Consider the following 23949-nt stretch of genomic DNA (forward strand, 5'->3'; position numbering starts at 1 on the left):
GAAGAAGAAGAGAAGAAGAGTTTGGATTTGATATCCCGCTTTATCACTACCCTCAGGAGTCTCAAAGCGGCTAACATTCTCCTTTCCCTTCCTCCCCCACAACAAACACTCTGTGAGGTGAGTGGGGCTGAGAGACTTCAAGGAAGTGTGACTGGCCCAAGGTCACCCAGCAGCTGCATGTGGAGGAGCGGAGACGCGAACCCGGTTCCCCAGATTACGAGTCCACTGCTCTTAACCACTACACCACACTGGCTCGAGCTACATTCCACTTGAAATTCTCAGGAGGATACGTATTTTTGAACGTTTGCTTGTCCCAAGGACATAGTGAAATGATTCTATAAAAGGATGTGCCCAAGATCATTATCAGTTGACGCAAGCATGCTTTGTTCTTCAAATAGTTAATGCAAAGCCATTGATTTTAGTTGAAGCAAACCACCGGATTTTTCTCTTCCTTCTTTGGTTCTTACGCAATGCACAAATTTTGCATTCAACAACTTTTGACTTAACACATAGGACGGGTGGTGGCAGGCCAAGGTTTTGACAACTCATGGGTTTTGCAATCATAAGAAATGCAGAATCAGACCAAAGGCCTGTATCGAGTGCAGCTTCCTGCTTCACCGAGTGGCCAGCCAATTGTCTCTTGGGTAGTCCACAAGCAAGACATGGGGGCATTAGTCCTCTCCTTGTTCTCCTACTCCCTGCCAACTGGTATTCAGAGGTCTACCACTCATGCAGCATGTAGACATGATAACTGTTGGAAACACGCCTGGGAAGGCTGCCAACTTCCCAAGTCATTGGGGCATCTCTCTGGTGGTCCTCTCTGGCTGTAAATCTCCCTCAGTCCAGAGAGACCGGTGATAAGCGACTCCTCTTTCCTGAGAGGAGCACACTCGTCTTCTGGCATATCACTGCAGAAGAAAGAGCTCTAAAACTAATTTATTTACAGTCTATAATACAAAGACTCCATCAACACGTCTGTGCTCTTTGAGCACCAGCACAGAACAGCAACACTTTTAGAAGTGAAACTAACTTCCAACAGTACTCAGACTTCCTGTCTCATGCTCTCTCAGACATTCACATGATGTATACAAAACACATAACAACAGTACCACTTGCTGGAGCAGCTCGGATAAAAATCCTAACAATAACTGGGGTAGCCACTGACAGACATGTTCACTCAACACTTTCTACCACATTGCCAGAGCCAGACCAAGGTGTGTTTGTTGGATTCAGACCTACACTTGGGTGCTACCTTCTTCATTCCAGGGACCCTGAAGCCAGTTGCTGGAAATGCAGCTTGAAAGAGAAGCTGGAGAACACTAGGCAAAGGCTACTGTTTTGCTGATCAGGCAAGGAAGGAAGGACAGGCTTCTGGTATTAGATCTGTCCAGTCCAAAGCATCCATAATGCCTACCAATCACATGGACTGCTGTTGCTCTGAAGAGAGCTGTGTGCACACTGTCCTATGTTGTACTCTGCCTTCCCAGGCACAATGGGTGCTTCTTGGTGACCTGTTTAATGAACACTCATCCTGATTTGCTTGCAAGAAGATTAGACGATGTTGGCTACTTAATCAACAATGGTTCCAATTTGTTTGCATGGAGATTAAAGGTAAAGGTAAAGGGACCCCTGACCATTAGGTCCAGTCGTGACCGACTCTGGGGTTGCGGCGCTCATCTCGCTTTATTGGCCGAGCTTCCGGGTCATGTGGTCAGCATGACTAAGCCACTTCTGGTGAACTAGAGCAGCGCATGGAAACGCCGTTTACCTTCCCGCCGGAGCGGTACCTATTTATCTACTTGCACGTTGACATGCTTTCGAACTGCTAGGTTGGCAGGAGCAGGGACTGAGCAACAGGAGCTCACCCCGTCGTGGGGATTTGAACCACCGACCTTCTGATCAGCAAGTCCTAGGCTCTGTGGTTTAACCCAAAGTGCCACCCGCGTCCCTGCATGGAGATTAGATGATGTCATATTAAATCAAGTGTTATGCAGTACATTCCAGCACATTTATTGCTAAAACTCTTATCTTTGGGGGTAGTGGATGTTACGAAAAAGGAGCAATGCTGCTGAGTGCTCCAGATGGCTGGAAAGCCAAACAGGATGTTGATGTTTTGGGACTGTACCGTGGGAAGTCTATTATGTGCACTGAGCACCGGATGTTAGCTCAGAGTGGCACATGACCCTGTACTGGAGGTACATGGGTGGAGTTATTTTCTCTCTCTGCTGTGGCTCTAAAGAGGGTGCAGACATGTTGTTCTCTGCACTGAGGAAAGACAGAAATAAAGGCATGTAAATACATTTCTGTCTGTCTCTTTCCCCTCCCTGGGGATGGCAGGGAGTGAGGGAGGAGGAGTGGCTGTGTTCTTCTCACGTTTGAAGAAGGATCGGCCGATAAAGACCTCGCCTTGTCTTGCCGGGAGTCGCTGACGGGGGAGGCCAACAAGGAATCAAGCCGGGCACCTGGAGAGTGCCAAATGCCTCTGAATGACAAGGCTTGATATCAACATATGGTAGCAGACGCTGCTGGTTATCTGATCCATGGGAATCAGCATGAGAGGTGAGAGGTTGATGGATCGTGTGCCATCCTCTGCACCAAGGAAAGAAGATAACGTCTGAAATTGCAGCCAGAAGCTGAACAGACGGCTGGCCCCAAGAGGGGGTGTTTTCCAAGCAACAGAGCCCCAAAAAGGTATGCTGAATATCGGGCTAAAAGTGTGAATGCAGAATGGTTTAATTCTCTGGTTCACAAAATAGAGCTGCGTTTGGCAAAACAAGCTCTGAAAGAAAGGCTTGCATACCAGGAATTCCTGTGGTGAGATAAGGATTCCCGTCCCGGGGAAAGTTGCTAAGCAACGACAGTCAGGGCAGTGGAAAACTACTGACACCTGGGGCTGGCTCAGTCAGAGCCGGGAAAGCGAAAGTTGTTTTGACTTTGAGACAGCTTGGAACTTGGAGATTGCCTGCCTGAGAGAGAGGCAGAAAGACAGCTCAAAAGGAGCTTTTGGTTTTTAACTAGCTCGAGGGTGAAGAGCTGAGACTTGAGTTCAGCATGGATGCCAAGAAGGGGGGAGTGCCCCTGAGTGCCGTGGTTCAGGATGAACACAGCCGGCATGCTGCACTGGAAGTAAAGGACAGGGGGAGGGAAGAACGGAGTTCTAATTCCCCCACTGATGTTGCTACTGGAGAGGATGCTGTAGCTTTGAACGTTGTCCGATGCTACAATTGTGGACAGGCTGGGCATCTTCAGCGGAACTGCAAGAAGCCACGCCAGCCGAAAGGAGCGAAGGGCCGCTCAGCAAAGCCTGAGGCGTCTGGCAAAGGTCATACCAAGCCTATGGTGGAACCTGCAAGGGCTTTGATGGCGAAAGGAACCACGCCAGATGTTGGGAACGCGTTTATTATCGACACTGCAGCGACGGTTCATATGTCCCCACACAGAGGACTCTTTTCATCGTTTAAGAAGCAAAGCTTCGCTGTGACACAGGCCAACGGTCAGGAGCTGGAAGCGACCGGAAAAGGGACTGTCTATCTTAAGAGTCTGAACTTGACAATAAACAATGTTTACTTGGTTCCTGAATTGAAGTTCAATCTGCTGAGTGTTTCGCAGATTGCAAAGAAAGGACTGAAACTGTCCTATGATGATAAGAGCTGCGAGATCTTCAAAGATGGAGAGTTATATCTTTCTGCCAGACAGAAAGATGGACTGTATTTGTTGACTTTTGACCAAAGTGATTACATGGAATGTAATTCTGAGTCTAACTTGATTTCTCTTGCAGGTGTGACCAAAACGAGCACCAAGAAGGTGGCCAGGGTCGACAGAGCGTTTCAGCGGGTGTATGCTGATGTGATTGGTCCTCTAGAACCATCTAGAGGCAATGCAAGATTTTATCTTGTGTGTGTGGATCATTTCTCTAACTTTGTCTGGGTTTATGTGTTAAAGAAGCCACAGGAAGCCTTAGAAAGGTTTCAGGAGTTTTGTGACAAAGTTAAAGATATGCATGATGCTAACATTGATTGTCTATTCACAGATGAGAAGCAGATTTTTCTTTTACAGGATTTCCAGAGGTTCCTGCAGAAGAAGGGGATCAGACACAAGATTGCTGTTTCAGCGGAAGCGTGGAACAGGGGTGTTTGTGTAAAAGTGAACAAAGAATTGCAAAAGGGTATGAATGCGCAATTGCTTAGTTCACATCTGCCACATGAGTTCTGGGCGGAGTCACTCATGTCGTTTAGTTATGCGTGGGTGAGAAAGGTTTCAAAAGAGTTGGGAAGTTCTCCTTTTGAGAAACTGTTCCAGAGAAAACCTTCTGTTGCCCATTTCAAGGTTTTTGGGTCTCATGTGAGGACAGAAGCTCCAGGTGGAGTAAAGAATGCCAGAGGCATTTTTGTGGGATATGAAAAGGGTCTCTACAGAGTAATTTTGTCTGAATCTGGTCAGGTGATTCTCACAAAATTTCTAGAGAGTGCTCCTGAAAAGGAGAGAGTGATAGCACACACATTTCCCACAGAGGACGATTCAGATGATGATGATGATTTCACAGAGTACAGTGGTACTGAGAGCGACAGTGATAGCTCAGAGAGCTCTATTGTCACAGTCATTGAGAGGAAATCTCACACAATGGATAGACCTTCACAGGTGAAGGATGAACCACTGTTTGCTGTTGGAACTGGTTCTCCTAAGAGTCCTGAGACAGAACCAGTGAGCAGAGAGGATCAGCACCTCATACGCAGGTCTGAGAGAGTCACAAAGGGTGAACCACCCAAAAGGTACTCAGAAGAGTATGCTAAGTTAGCTGTTGCATGTGTTGCTGTTGTACACAACCGAGGACAGGTTGGAGCTGTGTCTAAGTCAGAGACAAAGACACAACAGAGAGTTGCTAGCCAAGGTAATGCAGATGCACTCATTCCTTGGAGGCCAGACAACCAGAGAGGTACACTGGGGAAACCAGTGGCGGGTAGTTCCAAGGGTGGAACTGAAACAACAGGGGAGTGTTATGTGTATAACAACTGTTTGTTTTCTTCTCTGAATCACGCTTTGCTTGCCGCAACATGCATTGATTCTTTTGGGGGAGGTTGTTACGAAAAAGGAGCAATGCTGCTGAGTGCTCCAGATGGCTGGAAAGCCAAACAGGATGTTGATGTTTTGGGACTGTACCGTGGGAAGTCTATTATGTGCACTGAGCACCGGATGTTAGCTCAGAGTGGCACATGACCCTGTACTGGAGGTACATGGGTGGAGTTATTTTCTCTCTCTGCTGTGGCTCTAAAGAGGGTGCAGACATGTTGTTCTCTGCACTGAGGAAAGACAGAAATAAAGGCATGTAAATACATTTCTGTCTGTCTCTTTCCCCTCCCTGGGGATGGCAGGGAGTGAGGGAGGAGGAGTGGCTGTGTTCTTCTCACGTTTGAAGAAGGATCGGCCGATAAAGACCTCGCCTTGTCTTGCCGGGAGTCGCTGACGGGGGAGGCCAACAAGGAATCAAGCCGGGCACCTGGAGAGTGCCAAATGCCTCTGAATGACAAGGCTTGATATCAACAGTGGATCTGTTGTACAAGACCTCTCAACAATAATTGCACAGCCTGAACGTGTCAGCAAAGTGACTAAGTCCCACACCAAGATGGCGACAGTCTGGAAGTGCCTGTACATCCTTCAGTTTCGGTGTTATACTCACAAAATGTTATTGCCTTTTTTTTTTGATAGCACAAACTCCTTGCACCTGCTGATGGGATAATTAATTAACCATGGAGGTCTCTGTGCTTTTAAAGTGGCATCACAGCTTCTTTACTATCACAGCACATAACCCTTGCCTTCCTCGTGTCTTTCTCACTGCGTGGGATATGGCAAAGCACCAAACTTACTGGAGCTTTCTGCTTTCAGTATCTGTGCTATGTTAAAATTAGCCAGCAACTCCATCTGATTGCAACTTCATTGAACATAAGCAGATATTCTTCCTGATCCATGAGAAAAGCAATGCTTTCTGCTGCATGCCAGCACCTAGCAACTGTGGGTAGCTGCTGGCATTGCTTTGGCTCTCCCACTGTGCCCATGCCTTGGTCTGAGAAGCTGCTGGTCATTACGATTTTCCCAGCATGCCCTGAAGCTCCCAATGTAGCACAGGAAATTGAAATGGAGGGCAGTTTCCCAGACCCAAACCTTTCAATTAGGTAAGCCTGTGGTTTGGGAGAGACACACTATGGAGGGGGCCATATTGTAATTTGGAGAAACTAACTTTGGAGGTGGGGGCTCAAATCTGGAGCCAAGCATGGCCTCTTTCTAGGTCCAACAGAACCTTTCACTAATTGAGGAAGCTACTGTGACACACCAGTGTGTCTGCACAGCCCCAACCCTGCTGCCACCTTGCTCCTCCCAGTAAGCACCAGAGGCTCAGCTGCTGGGAGGCTATTGCTGCAGTTCCTGCCCCACTAAGAGAGCCATTCCTGAGATGAGCCAATAACCCGATTCAGCATAAGGCAGCTTCTTATGTTCCCTCCCACCCACCATGGTTGGGATCTGTCTGACACTTAAGGATGGATGGATCTGTCAATTTAGGTTTTCTCGTTCCTCCCCGTCTTAAGTTGAGTTCTCCACATTTCCACATCTGTTTGAATTAAGAAAAGTCCGCATGAAAATTAATAAGGATTTTAGTGTATATTTCTCCTAATACATACACTTTTTTTCTATGCAATTTCCCCTAGTATGTACATTTTTTGCAAACCATTTTCCTCGCTGCAATGCATTTTTATGTTACATTCACCAGTACATTCATTTTTTAAAAAATAAATGCACTTTGTACATATCACCTGGCTGCAGTATCACATTGCAACATTTGGATAAGTTCGAATTTTGAAGGCTGTTTGTGAATCATGTAAGGTTTCCTTTGAGTGCAAACTGTATGGAATTTCTCTGCCTTCCCTGTTATCAAGTCCTCAACAGGCCTTGCGGATAGGCTGTGTGGGGCAGCAGCAGTGGGAGCAGTGGTTCCTTTCTTCTCCCCTGCCCTTGGGAGAGGAAAAAGGAAGGTCCTCACATCCATGCCTCACACAAACCTCTCATCCGCAGCCCTTATGGCTGTCTCTTCAAAGCAGGAGGTCCTTGCCTGATTACACAAATCCCCCCTGAGCAAGCAAATGCAGCAGCTGCCTCAGCAAATGAGAAGCTCCCACTTCATCAAAAGACAGCAGAGGTTGTGTTGGTGTGTGGGAGATTTTCGTAGAGCAATAGAAAGTGTAACGGCTCCTTCACTTTCCGTGTCTGAAGCCGGGCATAGGAGGTCTCTGTGGCTCCATCCGTATAGGGTTCTGACTGCTGCTACTGTGCATCAGGATATCTGTGTTCATCCTCCATATTCGGAGGCATAATATTGGTTGCTGGGGAGGAACAATGGAAGAGGGCTACTGCCTTTATGTTCTGTTGCACATGGGCTTCCTAGAGGCATCTGGTTGGCCACTATGGGGAAAAGGATGCTGGACTGGTTCTTTTTTATTGCCTCATGACAGGCTTACATGATATCGATCTGCAGGGAAACAGACTCCTCAGATCTAGGTAAAAAAAATCAAGGAGTTGATGATAGCTCTACTCCCATCACTAGGAATATCTAGCTTTTCAAGCCTCAGTTACTCAGCACAATAAGCTGTAAGCTACCTTGCCTCTGTACTGTTTACTCTGTCTTTTCAATGGGGACTGAGCTGTTATTTTTCCTGTTCCCATTGTTCCCTCTAACACAGAGCTTCCCAAACTTTTCATGCTGGTGGCACACTTTTTAGACAGGCATCATTTCATAACACAGTAATTCAGTTTTACTCGCAAACCGGAGTATAAACTAACCCTTTTCCAGCCCCAGGAAGAGCACGGGAACACACAGTTTGGAAAGCTCTGCTCTAATGGTCACCCCCGTTTTCCTTCTATTTAACAAGTCCGCTTACCTTGATGGTGGGCGGTTTTGAGGCCTTGCAGCAATCTGGCGAGGGGGGCAGGGGTCTGGCTGTGTGCCTACCGGTGACTGGCCAGTCTGGTGGGCTTTTGGGTGGGCCTCCTCCTGGGGGAGGGCTCAGCTGGCCAATCGGACCAGTGGGGGCTCCCCCCGGGGGGGGGGGTAAATTGCAGCCCAACCCAGCAGTCCTTCCTTCCGCTTCTCTTCGCCAGACATTTAACAAAGGGATACTGCCTTACCTTTCAAAGCAGCATCAGTCCTAACAATTTTCTTCTGCTCCTTCTTCAAGAAAGACAGACGTAACCACACCCTCTTCCAGAACAATTTACACAACTTCTTTTATGAGAATCTGCAGCGCACATTTCTATGGCTCAGCAGTAATCTAGCATTAAACTCCTCAGCGTGACATGCAGACCATACAGAGAGAGCCATCATTCCAACATTAAACCAGCAGTGAAGACTATTTTCATCTTACCACTTTCTGGTTCCAAGAAAAACTTGTTGTTCCCAGGGCCGTACAGCGAGTAACGAATTTCCCCATTGGATCCGATGTCCGCGTCTTTGGCGCCCATTTTAAGGATGACTCTGTTGGGTGGAATGTCCTCAGGAAACAATGCCATATATGTGACCTGAGGACCAAAACCCAAAACGACAGAAGGTGATTGCTGTTGTGAACGAAACTGTATGTATGGTTTTAGAAAAGAGATGGCTTTTGCACAATGAGGGGCCATAGCTCAGCAGCACAGTATCTGCTTTACACACTGAAGGTTCCAGGTTCAATTCCCGGCATCTCCAGGTAGGGCTGGGAATGTCCCCTGCCAGAGACGCCAGGGAGCTGCTGCCAGCCCGTGTAAACAATACTGAGCTAGGTGGGCCAATGCCAGCTTCAGATTTCCAATTTATCATTATCTCATGGATATCTCAGCACTGGACTTGCAAAAGAACAAGGTACAGAAAATACAAACCCAAGCTTTCCGGTATAAATTAAGTGGATACTCAGGGATGATAGAAGACCATCTTGGCTGTGAGTCCTAGAAGACCTATTCCCTGTTTTCCAGGCCTTTTTTTCACTTGGCCTGGGAGGGTGGGGCCCGGACTGACTCCAGCTACAAAAGTAGAGGCTGCTACTGGTATTGTTGAGGGCTTTTCGTTGGTGAGGGGGCATACTAATTTGTGTACAGTTGTACCTTGGTTCTCAAATTTAATCCGTTCCGGGACTCTGTTCAACATCCAAAGCGGTTCAAAAACCAAGGCACGGCTTCTGATTGGCTGCAGGAGCTTCCTGCACTCAATTGGAAGCTGCAGAAGTCGTGTTGGATGTTCGGCTTCTGAAAAACGTTCACAAACCAGAACACTCACTTCTGGGATTGTGGCGTTCAGGAGCTGATTTGTTTGGGACCCAAGCCGTTCAACTACCAAGGTACTACTTTATCTTTATTTTCAGATTTTACGATTTATATGGAAATTGTTCAATATGGTCGAACTTTTTGGCATGCTTTATTTATCGTTCATGACTACTTTTGCTACATTTGTAATTATGTAAATGCTGTCATGTTGTAAGCTGCCTTGAGCTTGGTTTTAGCTCTGGAAAGGTGACATACAAATAAAATGATGTATGTCTGAGTTGTGGTCAACATATGGAGAAGCACCTATATACACCCCTGGTCTTTGTGATGCTCCTTATCTGGTACAATTTTGTACTGCATTGTTTTAACTTTGTCCAGACATTTCACTGGCCAATTTAAATTTGCCAATGGGAAGGTGTGATATATAAACCTAGACAACAACACTCTATTTTTAATTTTGTTTAAAAAATTAAAGTGCCAACCAACCTGATCGCAGACAGGGCTGTTGTCATTAACATCTGTGACAATCACTTCCACAGCACTCTGTGTTACAAATAGTCCATCAGTCGCTGTAATATTCAGAAGGTAGACATCCTGTTCTTCCCGATCTAATGGTCTCTTGACATAAACCTTCCATTCATTCTGAACCATGCCAAGCGCGAACTTCCCTTTGGGATTTCCTCCTGTGGAAAGAGACAATAACTGTTATTAGAGCCACATATATTGTTCCCCCGGGACGCGGGTGGCGCTGTGGGTTAAACCACAGAGCCTAGGACTTGCCGATCAGAAGGTCGGCGGTTTGAATCCCCACGATGGGGTGAGCTCCCGTTGCTCGGTCCCTGCTCCTGCCAACCTAGTAGTTCGAAAGCACATCAAAGTGCAAGTAGATAAACAGGTACCACTCTGGGGGAAGATAAACAGTGTTTCTGTGCACTGCTCTGGTTCGCCAGAAGCGGCTTAGTCATGCTGGCCACATGACCCGGAAGCTGTACGCCGGCTCCCTCGGCCAATAAAGCGAGATGAGCGCCGCAACCCCAGAGTCAGCCATGACTAGACCTAATGGTCAGGGGTCCCTTTACCTTATATTGTTCCCGTTTGTGGGAAGTCTCATAAAAAGTGAAAGCCTGGAGGTGTGTTCCAACCTTGAATGGCTTTCATCAAGAGAAGGAGCTGACTTTGGTTTTATTTTACTTGCCTCCTCACCTGCACCCAACCCTCCCAATTTCACAAAATCTTTCCAGCGCTGACACTAGCAAAACAGTACAGGTGGTCAGCTTTGCTTTAGCCTCCTGATACATATTTGGCTAACTGTGGTCCTCTGTCTTCTGCGGCTACTCCAAAAGCTGCACGTGGTGCTTGTATCTCCCACAAGTCAAAACTGGTAACTTTCACGGAAACAATAATAATAAAGTTTTGAGATGATCCCGTTGTTTAGCTTGCGTTAAGGGCAATCAGACTCAAACTGTGAACAATCAATAGCCTCCTCTTCACGACGGCACGACTGTCTTTCCACTCCAGTCTCAAGAGAGGATGTACTACAACCCCCTCACTCTTGTTACCAAGACAATTTCATTAGCTCTTGATTATGCAATCAAGGGAGTGCAGCAGGTTTCCATTAAGGAATCGTCTAATGAAAGCTTTTATCACACCGCAGTGTTGTTTCTATTTTCATTACAATTTTTGTTGTGTGCGTGTGCGTGTTTTGTAGTCCGCAGAACACACAAAGACACATGTGCCTTAAGTAGACCTAACGAGGGGTCGTTTAAGGAGCAGCTTAAGATAAGGCCGGCAATTAGATCGAATTTATACAAGAGGAAAAGGCAGCCAGGAGAAGGGATGAAGCCAATCAGCTTTCTATTACGCTGAAACTGTGACACCGAACCCGGCGATATTACTTTTCTGCATCATTACACTGCATGGCAACTAAATCAAGTCAGAACGCTTGTCCCCAGCTATCGTCCAAGAGGAAAATCAGACCATTTCACACACTAGGGGATACGGGGAATTAAAAGCATTGCCAAAACAGTCCTGGTGGATGGCCATTAACGTTTCCAGCGGTTATTTATGTTTCCGCTTAAAATGTTACATTTGCCAGTTTGTTCCGTGCAGTAATCACCTTCAACATGGCTATTGCTTGCTCATGAATTTCCCTGGGGCACCTGGCTAGCCATACTCGGAGACAGTGCACTGGGCAAGGGAGACCTCTGTTATCAACAGTACAAGCATTGTGATGTCTGCTCCGTTCCACTGAGTTCAATGGAGCTTACTCCCAGCGTAAGGCACCAGGAAATCAGGTCAGATCTTGTTACAACAGAGACGCAGTCTCGCTGGTCCTGCTCACCTTGTGAAGCAAACATGGTGCAACAGCCATTTACGAAAGTCCACTAGGAGCCCGATAAAGCACCAGTAATTTGTTGGCTGCCCAGGACTGCACAACAGCAGCGACAATGGTGGGGGTGGCAAACATTGTAAGAGCTGTTCGACAAGGTCTGCTATGTGAGAAGTGAGGTTACAGTGAACCAGACAGAGGGCCTTCTCGGTAGTGGCATCCGCCCTGTGGAATGCCCTCCCATCAGATGTCAAAGAGATAAACAACTACCTAACATTTAGAAGACATCTGAAGGCAGCCCTGTTCAGGGAAGTTTTTAATGTGTGACATTTTAATGTATTTTTAATCTTTGTTGGAAGCCGCCCAGAATGGCTGGGGAAGCCCAGCCAGATGGGCGGGCTGCAAATAATAAATTATTATTATTATTATTATTATTATTATTATTATTATTATTATGTGAAGAACATGTTGTGGAATATACCTCGAATAAGGCACCAGTCTGGATGCCTTTAGCTGACATCATCCTGCCTGACTTCAAATTACAAGAATGAGATTCTGACTAAACATCAGGAAGAACTTTCTGACAGTAAGAGTTGTTCGACAGTGGGACGGTCTCCCTCGGGAGGTTGTGGGGTCTCCTTCCTTGGAGGTTTTTTAGCAAAGGCTGGATGGCCATCTGCCATGGATGTTTTTGCTGAGATTCCTGCATTGCAGGGGGTTGGAATAGATGACTCTTGGGGTCCCTTCCAACTCTACACTGCTATGCGGCCTGGTAATCACATGTTATATAGGCCTGGCCTATATGGAGCATCATGTTCCTTTTAAAATTGGTGCAAATAATGCCAATAAATAAATAAATGCCTTGCACTAAGTCAGATCTCTTAACTAATTCAACTCCACAGCAGCAGATTTCCAAGGTTTCTGATGGGGCCGTTTCTCGGCCCTACCTGGAACTGCCAGGATTCGAACCTGGGACATTTGGTATGTAAAGCAGATGCTCTCGCATTTGCCTGTGGTTCTTTCTCACACATGAAACAAATATCAGGGCATCCATGTGTAGCGAACTTTCCTACCAGGCGGCTGCGTTCAGCCATGCAACAATCCCTCTGCATTCTGATGTGTAACATGGTCTCTCCCTGAACTTCTGAATCACACTCAACAAAGATGTAACACAAATAAATGAGCCTTAACTGTACAATAGTTTAAATATTCTTGGGATTAAAGGGAGCGGGGGAAGTACACAGATATATTTTCTCCCCGCCCCCCGCAAAGTTCTATGTATGCTTTCCTGCAGACCTCGTTCTGTAGTGATTAATTAGCTCTCCCCATCAACATATTTAAGGCAGGTTCAGCATCTTAAGGGCGCTCTAATTAATTCATTTTTCATTGTAGATTTTTTGCAACCGAAGGCTCCTGGCTGCAAATGTTAATGGCTAATTTTAAAAATCCACCCGCAGTTTTTCTTCCTACATTCTGCTTGGGCATCACAACATCTAAGCGTTCGCTCCCAAAAAACCCCAGCACCCCAACTTTCCCCAAAGGCCTCGAGACAAGAAAAATATGCACTTTTCTCTCTCGTTTGTTTTTGTTTACTGCATGGTTGAATAACATCCCCATCCAAACCTTCCCTCCTCAGCAAATGTTGCAAAGCATACTTCAGAGCTCAGCGAGATGAAAGGGAATATGCAGATCAGAAATGAAATCTTTCAAGCACATTTTGGCGAGCCACATGCAAAGTAAGTTTAAGAGGCAGAGGCTGTGTGATCGCATGAATTCTTGCTGTGAGTGCTAACTTAAAACTGAATACAGTCTAAATTATAAATATATAAAAAAGGCTGAAGACGGGCCATAGCTCATCTCCTGAGCACATGGAAGGTCGAAGGCTCAATCTCCACTGATGCCAGCATGCTTTTGCCTGGGATAGCTCAGCCGGTAGAGCATGAGACTCTAAACCTCAGGGTCGTGGGTTTGAGCCCTACGTTGGGCAAAAAGATTCCTGCGTTGCAGGGGGTTGGACTAGATGACCCCTGTGGTCCCTTCCAACTCTACAAGTCTATGATTCCAGTGTCTCCAGGTGGAGTTGAGAGGGACCTGTCCAAAATCATGGAAAGCTGCTGTGCGTATTGCTTGGAAAGTACGAACGAGGTACATTCTCCTTTAAATGTGAACTGAATAGAATTTCTTCTCCATCCCCTCATACTTTCTGCTTCTTCATGTCTGAATTGGCTAGAATCAGCATCTTGGTTGAATAGTGCTCTTTCTCAGGTAGAACTAAATTAAAAAATTCCTTCCAGTAGCACCTTAAACGTAAAGGGACCCCTGACCGTTAGGTCCAGTTGTGACCGACTCTGGGGTTGCGGCGCTCATCTCGCTTTATTGGCCGAGGGAGCCAGCGTACAGCTTCCGGGTCATGTGGCCAGCATGACTAAGCCACTTCTGGCGAACCAGAGCAGCGCACGTAAACGCTGTTTCCCTTCCCCCCAGAGCGGTACCTATTTATCTACTTGCACTTTGACGTGCTTTCGAACTGCTAGGTTGGCAGGAGCAGGGACCGAGCAACGGGAGCTCACCCCGTCGTGGGGATTCGAACCGCCGACCTTCTGATCGGCAAGCCCTAGGCTCTGTGGTTTAACCCACAGCGCCACCCGCGTCCCTTAGTAGCACCTTAGAGACCAACTAAGTTTGTTATTGGCATGAGCTTTCGTGTGCATGCACACTTCTTCAGATACAGGTAGAACTGTTTTCCTTTCACTGTGTTCTGGGCATTATACTGACTGAAATGTCTGAGGCAGCGCATGTCCAGGCCTCTTAGGACACACGTGGTGGGTGGAGAGTGTGAAAACATAATTCTACAGACGTTGCAATATTGTAATAATTTGGCCCATTATTAATTCCAATAATGGCAAAATGATGATTCACAGATCATTAGCATCAAGGAGCTCAGGAACTGTGGATCACCTACTAACAGCAGGAGTAGTTTGTTACTCAGACAGAGGGAAGCCTACAGCAAAACGCTGAAGTGAATGAAAGCATTCTTCCAAAAAGCGCTGAGATCTCTTGAGAGCAGAGTAGACGTCTGTATGATTTTACATTTCTAGCTCAAGATGGATTGTCCACATCTTGCAGGTAACCACTGCCTTCCCTTTGAGGGCAGATCTAAAAGACTGCTCAGAGCACAACAAACACTGTTCACATTAATTATCCCCTCTCCCTCACCTCTGGGTTCAGCGATCCGCTTGCTCGCGGAGACTTCGTGAAGTAAATGGTTCGTGCATGATTGTATTTACAGACCAGCCTTTCGAGCCTCGGAGTGACAGAATGGCATTGGCAAAGGAAAGCCAAACACTTGAACTGATCCCAGTGGAATGTTCCAGCTCGCAGAGTGAGCTCACTTTGGGGCGGGGCTACCGGTGGAAATAATTTCTAAAAACCTCCAAGTGTTAAGTTAAACCTTTAAAAATCCACAGTGCCACCAAAATTGCTGAATATGCTCGGAAACAAATGGAGTGAAATGCCCATGATATTCGTTTTCTAGAATTTGTATCTCAATAAATGACACAACGGTAACTGATGGGAAAAGATGTAGTTCAGCTGTAGAGCATATGTTTTAACACACAGGAGGATGCAGGTTCAATCCCTGACATCTCTACACAGAGCTCGGAAAGGGCCATGTCTGAAACCCAGCAAAGCTGTTACTTGTTCTTGTACACCGCGGTGGGGAACCTGAGGCTCTCTAGATGTTGCTGGATGCTGGGTCCCATCAGCCCCAGCCAGCAGGGCCAATAGTCAAAGATGATGAGAACTGTAGCTGAGCAACATTTGGAAGGACTACAGCCCTACTGTAGTAAATCCTAATCTAGCTGAACTGATGGTCTGACTCTGTACTAGGGAGCTTTCTGTGTTCCTATTTACACTCCTTCTGTGCTAGCACATCTTAGGCTTGAGTTCATATTGGTCTACTCTGAAGAAGGAAACCATAGCTTGGTTACATTTAATCAGATGAATTCAAGTCAACTGTAAATCAAGGGTAAAAATCGACAGCAGATTGTTACGTATGAATATGCTCCACAAGATACAGGACTTATCTGCACTTAACTTTCCTCCGCTCTTTCCAGGCATGGTCCACAATTTAAAGCTCTGTATCCAAGCACCCTTTTCTTTTGCTCTGGAATTTCCCCCATGAAAACCCACTCCACAAAGCTCAATCGGAGCAAACGTCAATCCACTGAAAACCTGAATTGACGTTTGCTCTGAATCAGCTTTAGAGAGCTGGTTTCTCCAGGGAAAGCTCAGGGCAAAAAACAACAACACTCAGACACTTGGCCTGGAAAGAGCAGGGCAAAAGATAAATGTGGATAAGCCTATAAACTACTGCTGATCTATGATCTTCTGAAAATTCATGAGCAATGTTTGCCAAGCTGCTATTGGACAGGTCTTGAGTATGTCATGTGAAGGCATCCAGCTTCAACCCATAGTCACAAGAAAGAAGATCACAATGTCAAATTCCTCCAAGTGTTTATGTATGTAGCAGATCCGCACCCTTGTGGATAAAGGATGGTAGGAACTGGGTTGTACACACAGCCAGAGGGCAGCTATTTATTTCTCTGATTGGGTCAGATCACGGAGGTAGCTGCTGGCTTTTCATGTCCACAACATGGTTCACAGAAGGCTTCCTTATAAGGTTGTGCACGTACCTAGGCGCACCCACAATGATGTGCACAAATCCAGCAGGATGCACTGGCTACAGGAAAGTTAACCAAAACGGGTTAATCTGTAATTGTCTTGTGCTGTGCACTGGAACTGGTGACTTAACAGCACAATTTCCAGAGGGCCAGCTGTGTCATAGTGAAAACACTCATTACTGCTGCTGTCATGGGTCCCTGTGCTTATTTTTGCATACATTCAAGATCTAATTGAATCGGCTGATTAACATTCTATGTCCTTTTAAATGTGTTCGTGGGAGAGGGGGTTATTGTTTTTTTATTATGAATTTTGTGTTCTCATTTTTTATTTTTATGTTGTAAACTGTCCTGTGATATTCAGATAAAGGGTGGTATACAAATTTTAATAATAATAATAATAATAATAATAATAATAATAATCACTCAAATTGCATTTTCCTTTGACCTCATTGCTTACTGTTCCCTCCCTCATGTGTAAATATTTGTGCTATGGAGGATAACACTTCATAGAAATCTATCTAAAGCTTAAGATCCGAGGCCCTGTTGCGAGTTAGAACAGGGCCTTTTCAGCAGTGGCACCACAGTTGTGAAGAGGCTCACTTGGCCCCATCTTTATGGTCTTTTTGATGCCATTGGTGCCAGGTGATATACCTTTCCATTCACCCAGGTCTTCTGAACAAGTTGTGCTTCACAGATACGGCTTCTTTCTGCTGGATTTGCAGCAGGAACCACGCTATGAGTTCTTAGGAAATGTGCTTCCATTTCCAAAGCACCCTTCCTTCCTGCAATTCCCACTTCATATGCATCTAACTGGCAATTCTGTGCTTTGGCCACAGTGTGACTCTCCCTTATCTCTAGTCTGAAAATTAAAAGTTAATTGTGCGGTGATGATAATACATAAATATAGAGAGATTTATGAGTGTAGAAGATTTTACTTTCACACCAAATAACGTTTCACTTTCCTTTTGGTGGGGGTGTTGGGGGGAGATAGTCAGGAATGAATTAAATCCCTTGAAGGCAGCAATACTTTGAACATACACCGTCACAAATCCATGCCGATCGGTGCTTCATGCCTGTTGATGCACTTTGGGAGACAAGAGTTTTAAAATTGGAATTCACTGACAGCAATGAGAACTGGAGACTCAGCCCCCAAAACTGTGGGCTCGTCTATTAAAATGAGACTTGAAATCTAATCCTCTGCATGGACCGGGAGACTTAGGGCAGCTCTCTGTTTATTTTGATATTTAAGGGAAACCTCAGCGTGGCACGAATTCCTCTTTGCAGTAAGTTCAAAGGATTACTTCATTAGGAGATCGGGATGATTAAACATGAGAGAGAGAGACTGTATTCCTAAAACTGGCTTTACACGTATCTCCAAACACCAGGGAACAAAGAGTACTCAGATGCATTTGGGACTAACTATCGTAATTTGCTAATGTGCAAAACTGGTATCTCCTACAGCAACTGTAATGTGTGGATCTTACACATGAATAAGTGTGCACAGGACTGCAGCATAGCGCACACACACCCCGGTATCTCTATTACCACAGCAGAAGGGGCTTAAGGAGTCTCATTATGGGTTGGCATTTAAATGCACACAACGTGGCTCTTACTTGGCATGAAATGATACCTGCTTAACGAGGACAAGCAGATGTTTTAGCGGGATAGTAACATTTCCACCCGTCCTGAAAGCTTCATTGTTTTTCTCTGCTTCCAAGCTGTACGGTCACGGTCATGTTTGGATACATCTTGTTTGAGCGGACGGCAAACGCAACCCCGGCAGCCCCTGCTTATCTGCCGCCATCTCATGCAAGATGTGAAGCTATTCCACAATCATGGGCCCACACTACCCAAAGGTCATTCCCATAAGCACGTGGAATATTCTCTTAAGTAATTCAACTCAGTCCCTACAGCTGCCCACAAATGCTCAAGGCGGTCAGTCATTTTTGTTTTTATCTTCACAGAAAGCCTGTGAGATAAGATTATTGTTTGAGGCACGGTGACTGGCTCAATGGGCAGAATTCAGTTTGGCGACAGAACACATGGCTGGGTGCAGAAGGTCTCAAATTCAACGCCTGGCTTCTCCAGTGAAAAAGGGATTTCAGGAAGAGGAAAGCTCCCTGCCCACAAAACCTTAGAGAACTAATGACAGTCAGAGGAGACAATACTGGGTTAGATGGACCAATAATCTGCTCCAGTGTAAGGCAGCTCCACTTACTCACGGCTGTCAGGGCCAAATTATATGGCCTTAACTTGTAATCTGCTTAGAATTCTATTTTGCCATTAAGTGATATAGGACGAGGATGATGGGAGCTTTGGCTGCAAAAAGCAACAAGGTTGACACCGGGCAAGCCGCAGCAAATGGCTAGTAGGTTGAATTCCACTTGCTAGGCCACAAAGTGCTTGCACTGAATGAAAATATGAAAACAACATCCTTAAGACAATCCCTCAGCACAATGGGAAGAAAGTAAATGGGTTAATAGCAAGATGGCCCAACAGTTATTTGTGGTCACAACCTTTAAAAAAGGTCAAAGAAGTCCAAGCCATAGATTATTTATTGGCTTTTATATATGGGAACCATCACTTCTTTCTTTTCTATGGCTACTTAATGCCTTTAAAAACGAATGTTTCTAATGAGGTTTGCTATCTAGGAATGGAAAGGATGCTTTTTAATTAAGTAAAATAAGACAGTTATGAACGCACAAAAGTCTCCCACCCACCCAATTCCTACCCCCTCTGCCTACTCTGAAAAACAAATGTTGCTCATTTTCTCTGGCTGATGCACAATGCTACAATCCTTTCCATGCTGATAACATAAATCTTAAGGGGGTTATATAAAGAGGCTGCTAAATGGCAGCACAGTGTGAAGTGTGAGTTGGTTAAATTAAAAATTCCCAATACAAATTATGCTTTCCCCTGTTTTTATGCACTTAGGGCTGAACCAAGCAAGAGAATAATACCCTAAAAATTGTTTGTCTGGACCTGTGTTGTGGATGTTAAGTTCTCAGCAATTTCTGGCACCCAGACCTACACACATTACTCTCTCTGCTGGAGGTTTTTAAGCAGAGGTTGGACAGCCATCTGTCTTGGATACTTTAGTTGAGATTCCTGTATTTCAGGGGGCTGGAATAGATGATCCTTGGGGTCCCTTCCAACTCTACAATTCTATGGTTCTATGACTGGCTCCTTGTGCCAGCGATCAAAACATGTTCGAGATGAACATATGAAGCTGCCTTGTACTATGGCAAACCACTGTTCCACTTTCCATAATGCTGTCTATTCTGAATGGTGACAGACCTCCAAGGTCTCTAGCAAAGATAGGTATTTCCTAGTTCTGCTATGCAGGATGCCATTTAAGCAGAAAAGTCATGGACTGAGCACCTGTGCTTTGCCACCGAGTTCAAACTCTCCCCGCCCTTAGCCCTCCAACCCGAGAGGCCCATTACCTGTAATGTGATAGCTAACTTGGCGGTTGACATCAGATGTATCCTCATCCCAAGTGCTGAGGACAGCCACAACTTCGCCTGGTGAGTCGCTCTCCTTCACGGACCCCCTGTACAGCTCATGCTCAAACACTGGAGCATTATCGTTGATGTCTGTCACTGTGACGGAGATCAAGGCGGTTGATGAGAGGGATAGGGCTTCTCCCAGGTCGGAAGACACTACAGTGAAGGCAAAGGTGGGGTTCTTCTCATGGTCCAAGTCTTTCAAGGTGCTGATCCAGCCGCTGTTGCTGTCAATGGTGAACACCTCTGTGATTGTGTCAGCATCCGATTCTGCTGAGAGAGAGTACGTGACTTGACCGTTTGCCCCCCAATCTGCATCAATGGCTTTAACCTGGATAAGTTTGGTTCCTATGGGCATTCCTTCCATTATGATGGCTTCATAGCTGGCAGCCTCAAACATGGGTTTGTTGTCATTGACGTCCAAAATCTTAATGTCCACATCCACTGTTAACACAACATCCACTTTATCTAGCTGTATAGTTGCAGCAACCTTAAAGTGAAAGGCAGGAGTTGTCTCGTGGTCCAGCCTCTTATCAAGTTTTATGATGCCGGTGTCCTGCTCTATAATAAACACTCCATCCTTGTTGTTCCCTGGCAATTCACCATTAACTGTGCTATAGGTGGCCCCCTGGCTAGGCAAAACATGCAGAACATCAACGGTACTACCTATTACAGTGTCTTCCGATAGCGTAAAGGAATATTGGGGTTGAGAAAAAGAAGGCAAGACGGTTTCTGGAGGTAAAACGTGAATGTACACAGGGATAAGCGAATGCTTCACAGGAATGCCACCATCAACTGCTTTGACAAAGAAGGAGAGCACAGTGTTTTTAAGCTGGTTGAAGTTGCCCTTGGTTACCATCCACCCATTGTCAGGGTCAATTTCCAGCAGATCTGCCACAGAAACCGAGGCCTCGCTGTACAACGAGTAGGCAATCCTCGCGTTTGCACCATCATCTGGATCAACTGCTTGGACCTGGGTGACCAAATGACCCTTTCCAACATCCGCTTTGACGCTTGCCCTGTATTCAACTGTCATGAACTGGGGAGCATTGTCATTCTCGTCCACCACTATGACTCGCACGGTACAGAATGTGGTTCTCCCTCCCCCGTCGAGGGCTCTCAGGAAGATGGTGATGTCACCTTCCAAAGGGATCTCCCGATCAAGTTTCTCAGTTGTGATGATCTGTCCGTTGTTATCAATCAAAAAACGATCCTTGGCAAAGTCGTTTATGATTGAATAGCTTATTTGCCCATATATGCCTGAGTCTCCGTCTGTTGCTTTCACATGGATTACCTTGGTTCCAGGAGCGGCGTTTTCTCTAACCTCTGCCACGTAAATACTCTGTGTGAAGATAGGACTGTACAAGTTTGCTCCGAGAATCCGGATATGGACCTGGGCTGTGCTTGTGAACAAACCATCGGAGACAGAGACATTCAGGCTGTACATTGACTCCATCCTCTGCTTCCGATGGTTTGACAGAGAGATGACCCCACTTTTACTGTCCATCACGAAACTTGTACGGTCATTTCCAGACAAGATGCTGTACTCCAACCGGTCATAATCAGAGCTGTCTGCATCAGAAGCTTGGACGCAAGTCACAAAATGACCCCGAGGAGCTAGCTCACTGACGTATGATTCATATATCAATTGGTTAAAAACGGGAGGGTTGTCATTCATGTCTGTTACGAAGATGCTGACTAGAACTTCGCTGCTCAGGGGTGGGAATCCATTATCCGTTGCCCGCACTTTCAGACTGCATTGCTGCATCAGCTCGTGGTCCAGCAAGCGGGCTGTTAGGATCAAGCCACTCGTGCCATCGATGTGAAAGTAATCTGTGCTGTTGAAGTTGTCCTGGACTATCTGGTACTGAACAATTTTGTTGTTCTCAGAATCCGCATCTGTAGCAACAACCTGCAAAACAGGGGTCCCAATCAGAGACGCTTCAGATAAAGTGGCATTATATGCAAAGTGGTCGAAAACCGGAGCATTGTCATTGACATCGTTGATAATTAAGTCCACCGTTACTTCAGCTCGGGCCCCAGTGAGAGCATCGCTGGCTCTCACTGTCAATTTGAAAATGGGGTTTACTTCATAGTCTAATGGACTGATGACATTGAGGACTCCGGTGTCAAAATCAATGTTGAACTGATTATAGGGATCACCGTCTACAATGATGTAAATGATTCCTTGACCTTCTGGGCTGGTTGCATTGATGCTCAGAATTGGGGTGTGCATTTCGATGTCTTCATTTACAGAGGCCGTATAGAAAGGCTTGTTGAAAACGGGCATTGCTTTGTTAACTATTGTAATGGGCAGTTCTACAGATGCAGACAGTGATGGATTGCCTCCATCTTTGGCAATGACAATAATTAGATACTCGATGTTAGATAAGTCAGAATTAAAGGCTGCTTTTAATGTGACGCTGCCAGTGTGCCTGTCAATTTCAAAGTGCCCATAGTCCTCCTTCAGCAGGTACGATATGTCGCCATTTGCATCCTTATCTTTATCAATTGCCGTGACTCGGTATATCAGGGTGCCGGGATCAGCCTCAACTTGTACAGCAGCATAGTATGGGAGCCCAACAAACACCGGAGCATTGTCATTGATGTCTTCAATGTGAACTCTGACAACCACCCTGGCTACCCGCAGGTGATCCAGCTCGCGACTAGCCTCTACCACCAGCTCGTAAAATTCCTGTTCCTCTCTGTCAAATGGGATGCCAGTAGTTTGAATGACACCCAGAGTGGATTTGATCTTGAATTTGTTCCCTGGGTTTAATATGCTGTACTTCAAGGGCTCGTTAAGGCGGTTTCCAACAGCGTTGACCACTGCGACTTTTGTGATATTGGTGCTGTTTTCTGAGATGGATGTGGAGTAAAGGCTTTGTGTGAAATGCAGGCCACTGTCCATGGCTTCTTTGACCATTATGGTCACTACGGAAGTGCTATAGAACTTCCCATCGGATACTTTTGCTATGAGCATGTAATGATCTTTGGAGAGGCTGTTGTTTTTTATAGTCAGTACCCCAGAAACAGAATCGATGAGGAAATGCTCTGTGCTGCCTTCAATCAGGCTGTAGGTCATTTCAGGTGGAACTTCTGAATCTGGGTCCGCAGCCCTGAGCTTAAGAACCTCAACTCCAACGTATGTTGGTAGGAGCAAAATGGTCTCAAACATGGCCTGGCTGAAAACTGGAGGGTTATCATTGACATCTGTTACATCAATGGTGACTTCAGCTGGATTTTCTGCAGTAAGCTGTGGATTTCCACTGTCTCGAACGTGGACGTGAAAATGGAAATGAGCAATGGTTTCATGATCTAAGTCAGCAATAGTCCTAATTGCACCTGTACTGGAGTCTACGGTGAAATAGTTCTTTGCGGTGGACTCAACAATCTGGTAGACAAGCAAAGCGTTCTGATTACTGTCTGCATCTGTGGCTCGTATCACAAGCGGATTGTTCCCTAAGCTTCGAACGATGCTATTTACAGGTGCAGCCTCACTGATGCTGCCCAGGTATTTTGAGAAGAGGAAGACTGGTGGGTTGTCATTTTCATCGATGATCTGGATGTTCACAGTGGCATTGGATGCCATCCCGGCCATGTTTGTGGCTTGTACGGTGAGCTGGTACGAGGAAGTGTGTTCATAATCCAGGGGCTTTTGAGTAGTGATGACTCCAGAGTAGGGGTTTATAGCAAAGGCTCCGTTGGTGTTGCCCTCCTTAACCTCATAAACTAGCGTGGACTGGCTGATTGCCGAGACCAAGATAACGGAAGTTCCAAAGTCAACATTTTCATTCACTTCAGCTTGCCATTCCTTGTGCGTGAACTTCGGATGGGAATTGTCTGACATGGTCACAGATATGCGGACAATGGCCGTGGCTGACAGCGGTGGAGAGCCCTGGTCGGTCACTTTGACTGACAGAACGAACTGGTTCATGGTGGTCAGGTCTGGTTCCTTCAGCACTGTGATGATGCCTAGAACTGGCTCAATCTTGAATGTGTTCCCAGTATTCCCTAAAAGAGAAAATAAAATAGGGATATAGGGATATATATCAAAAATGAAATGTAAATATGTAAAAATGATGAGCAGTATGTTCAACGTTCACTTGTTGGTATCACGTCATGCTTGCATAGCTCAAGGCCCACCAATTCA

The 23949-nt window shown here is 45.9% G+C and overlaps 1 protein-coding gene across 11 annotated transcripts in view; it reads right to left on the reverse strand.

The window, feature by feature from the left end:
- Positions 1 to 23949, reverse strand: part of FAT3 (FAT atypical cadherin 3) — a 455041-nt gene that overhangs the window by 67856 nt on the left and 363236 nt on the right. For all 11 annotated transcript variants that reach the window (XM_083609369.1, XM_083609376.1, XM_083609374.1 and 8 more), the window contains 3 exons: positions 19737 to 23810; positions 9766 to 9962; positions 8409 to 8562 (listed from right to left, as the gene is read on the reverse strand). In XM_083609369.1, the coding sequence (XP_083465495.1) occupies positions 8409 to 8562; positions 9766 to 9962; positions 19737 to 23810 (4425 nt within the window). The remainder of the gene's footprint in view (positions 1 to 8408; positions 8563 to 9765; positions 9963 to 19736; positions 23811 to 23949) is intronic.

Source organism: Podarcis filfolensis, assembly GCF_964270895.1.
Source record: "Podarcis filfolensis genome assembly, chromosome: 4".
NCBI classification, from domain to species: Eukaryota; Metazoa; Chordata; class Lepidosauria; order Squamata; family Lacertidae; genus Podarcis; species Podarcis filfolensis.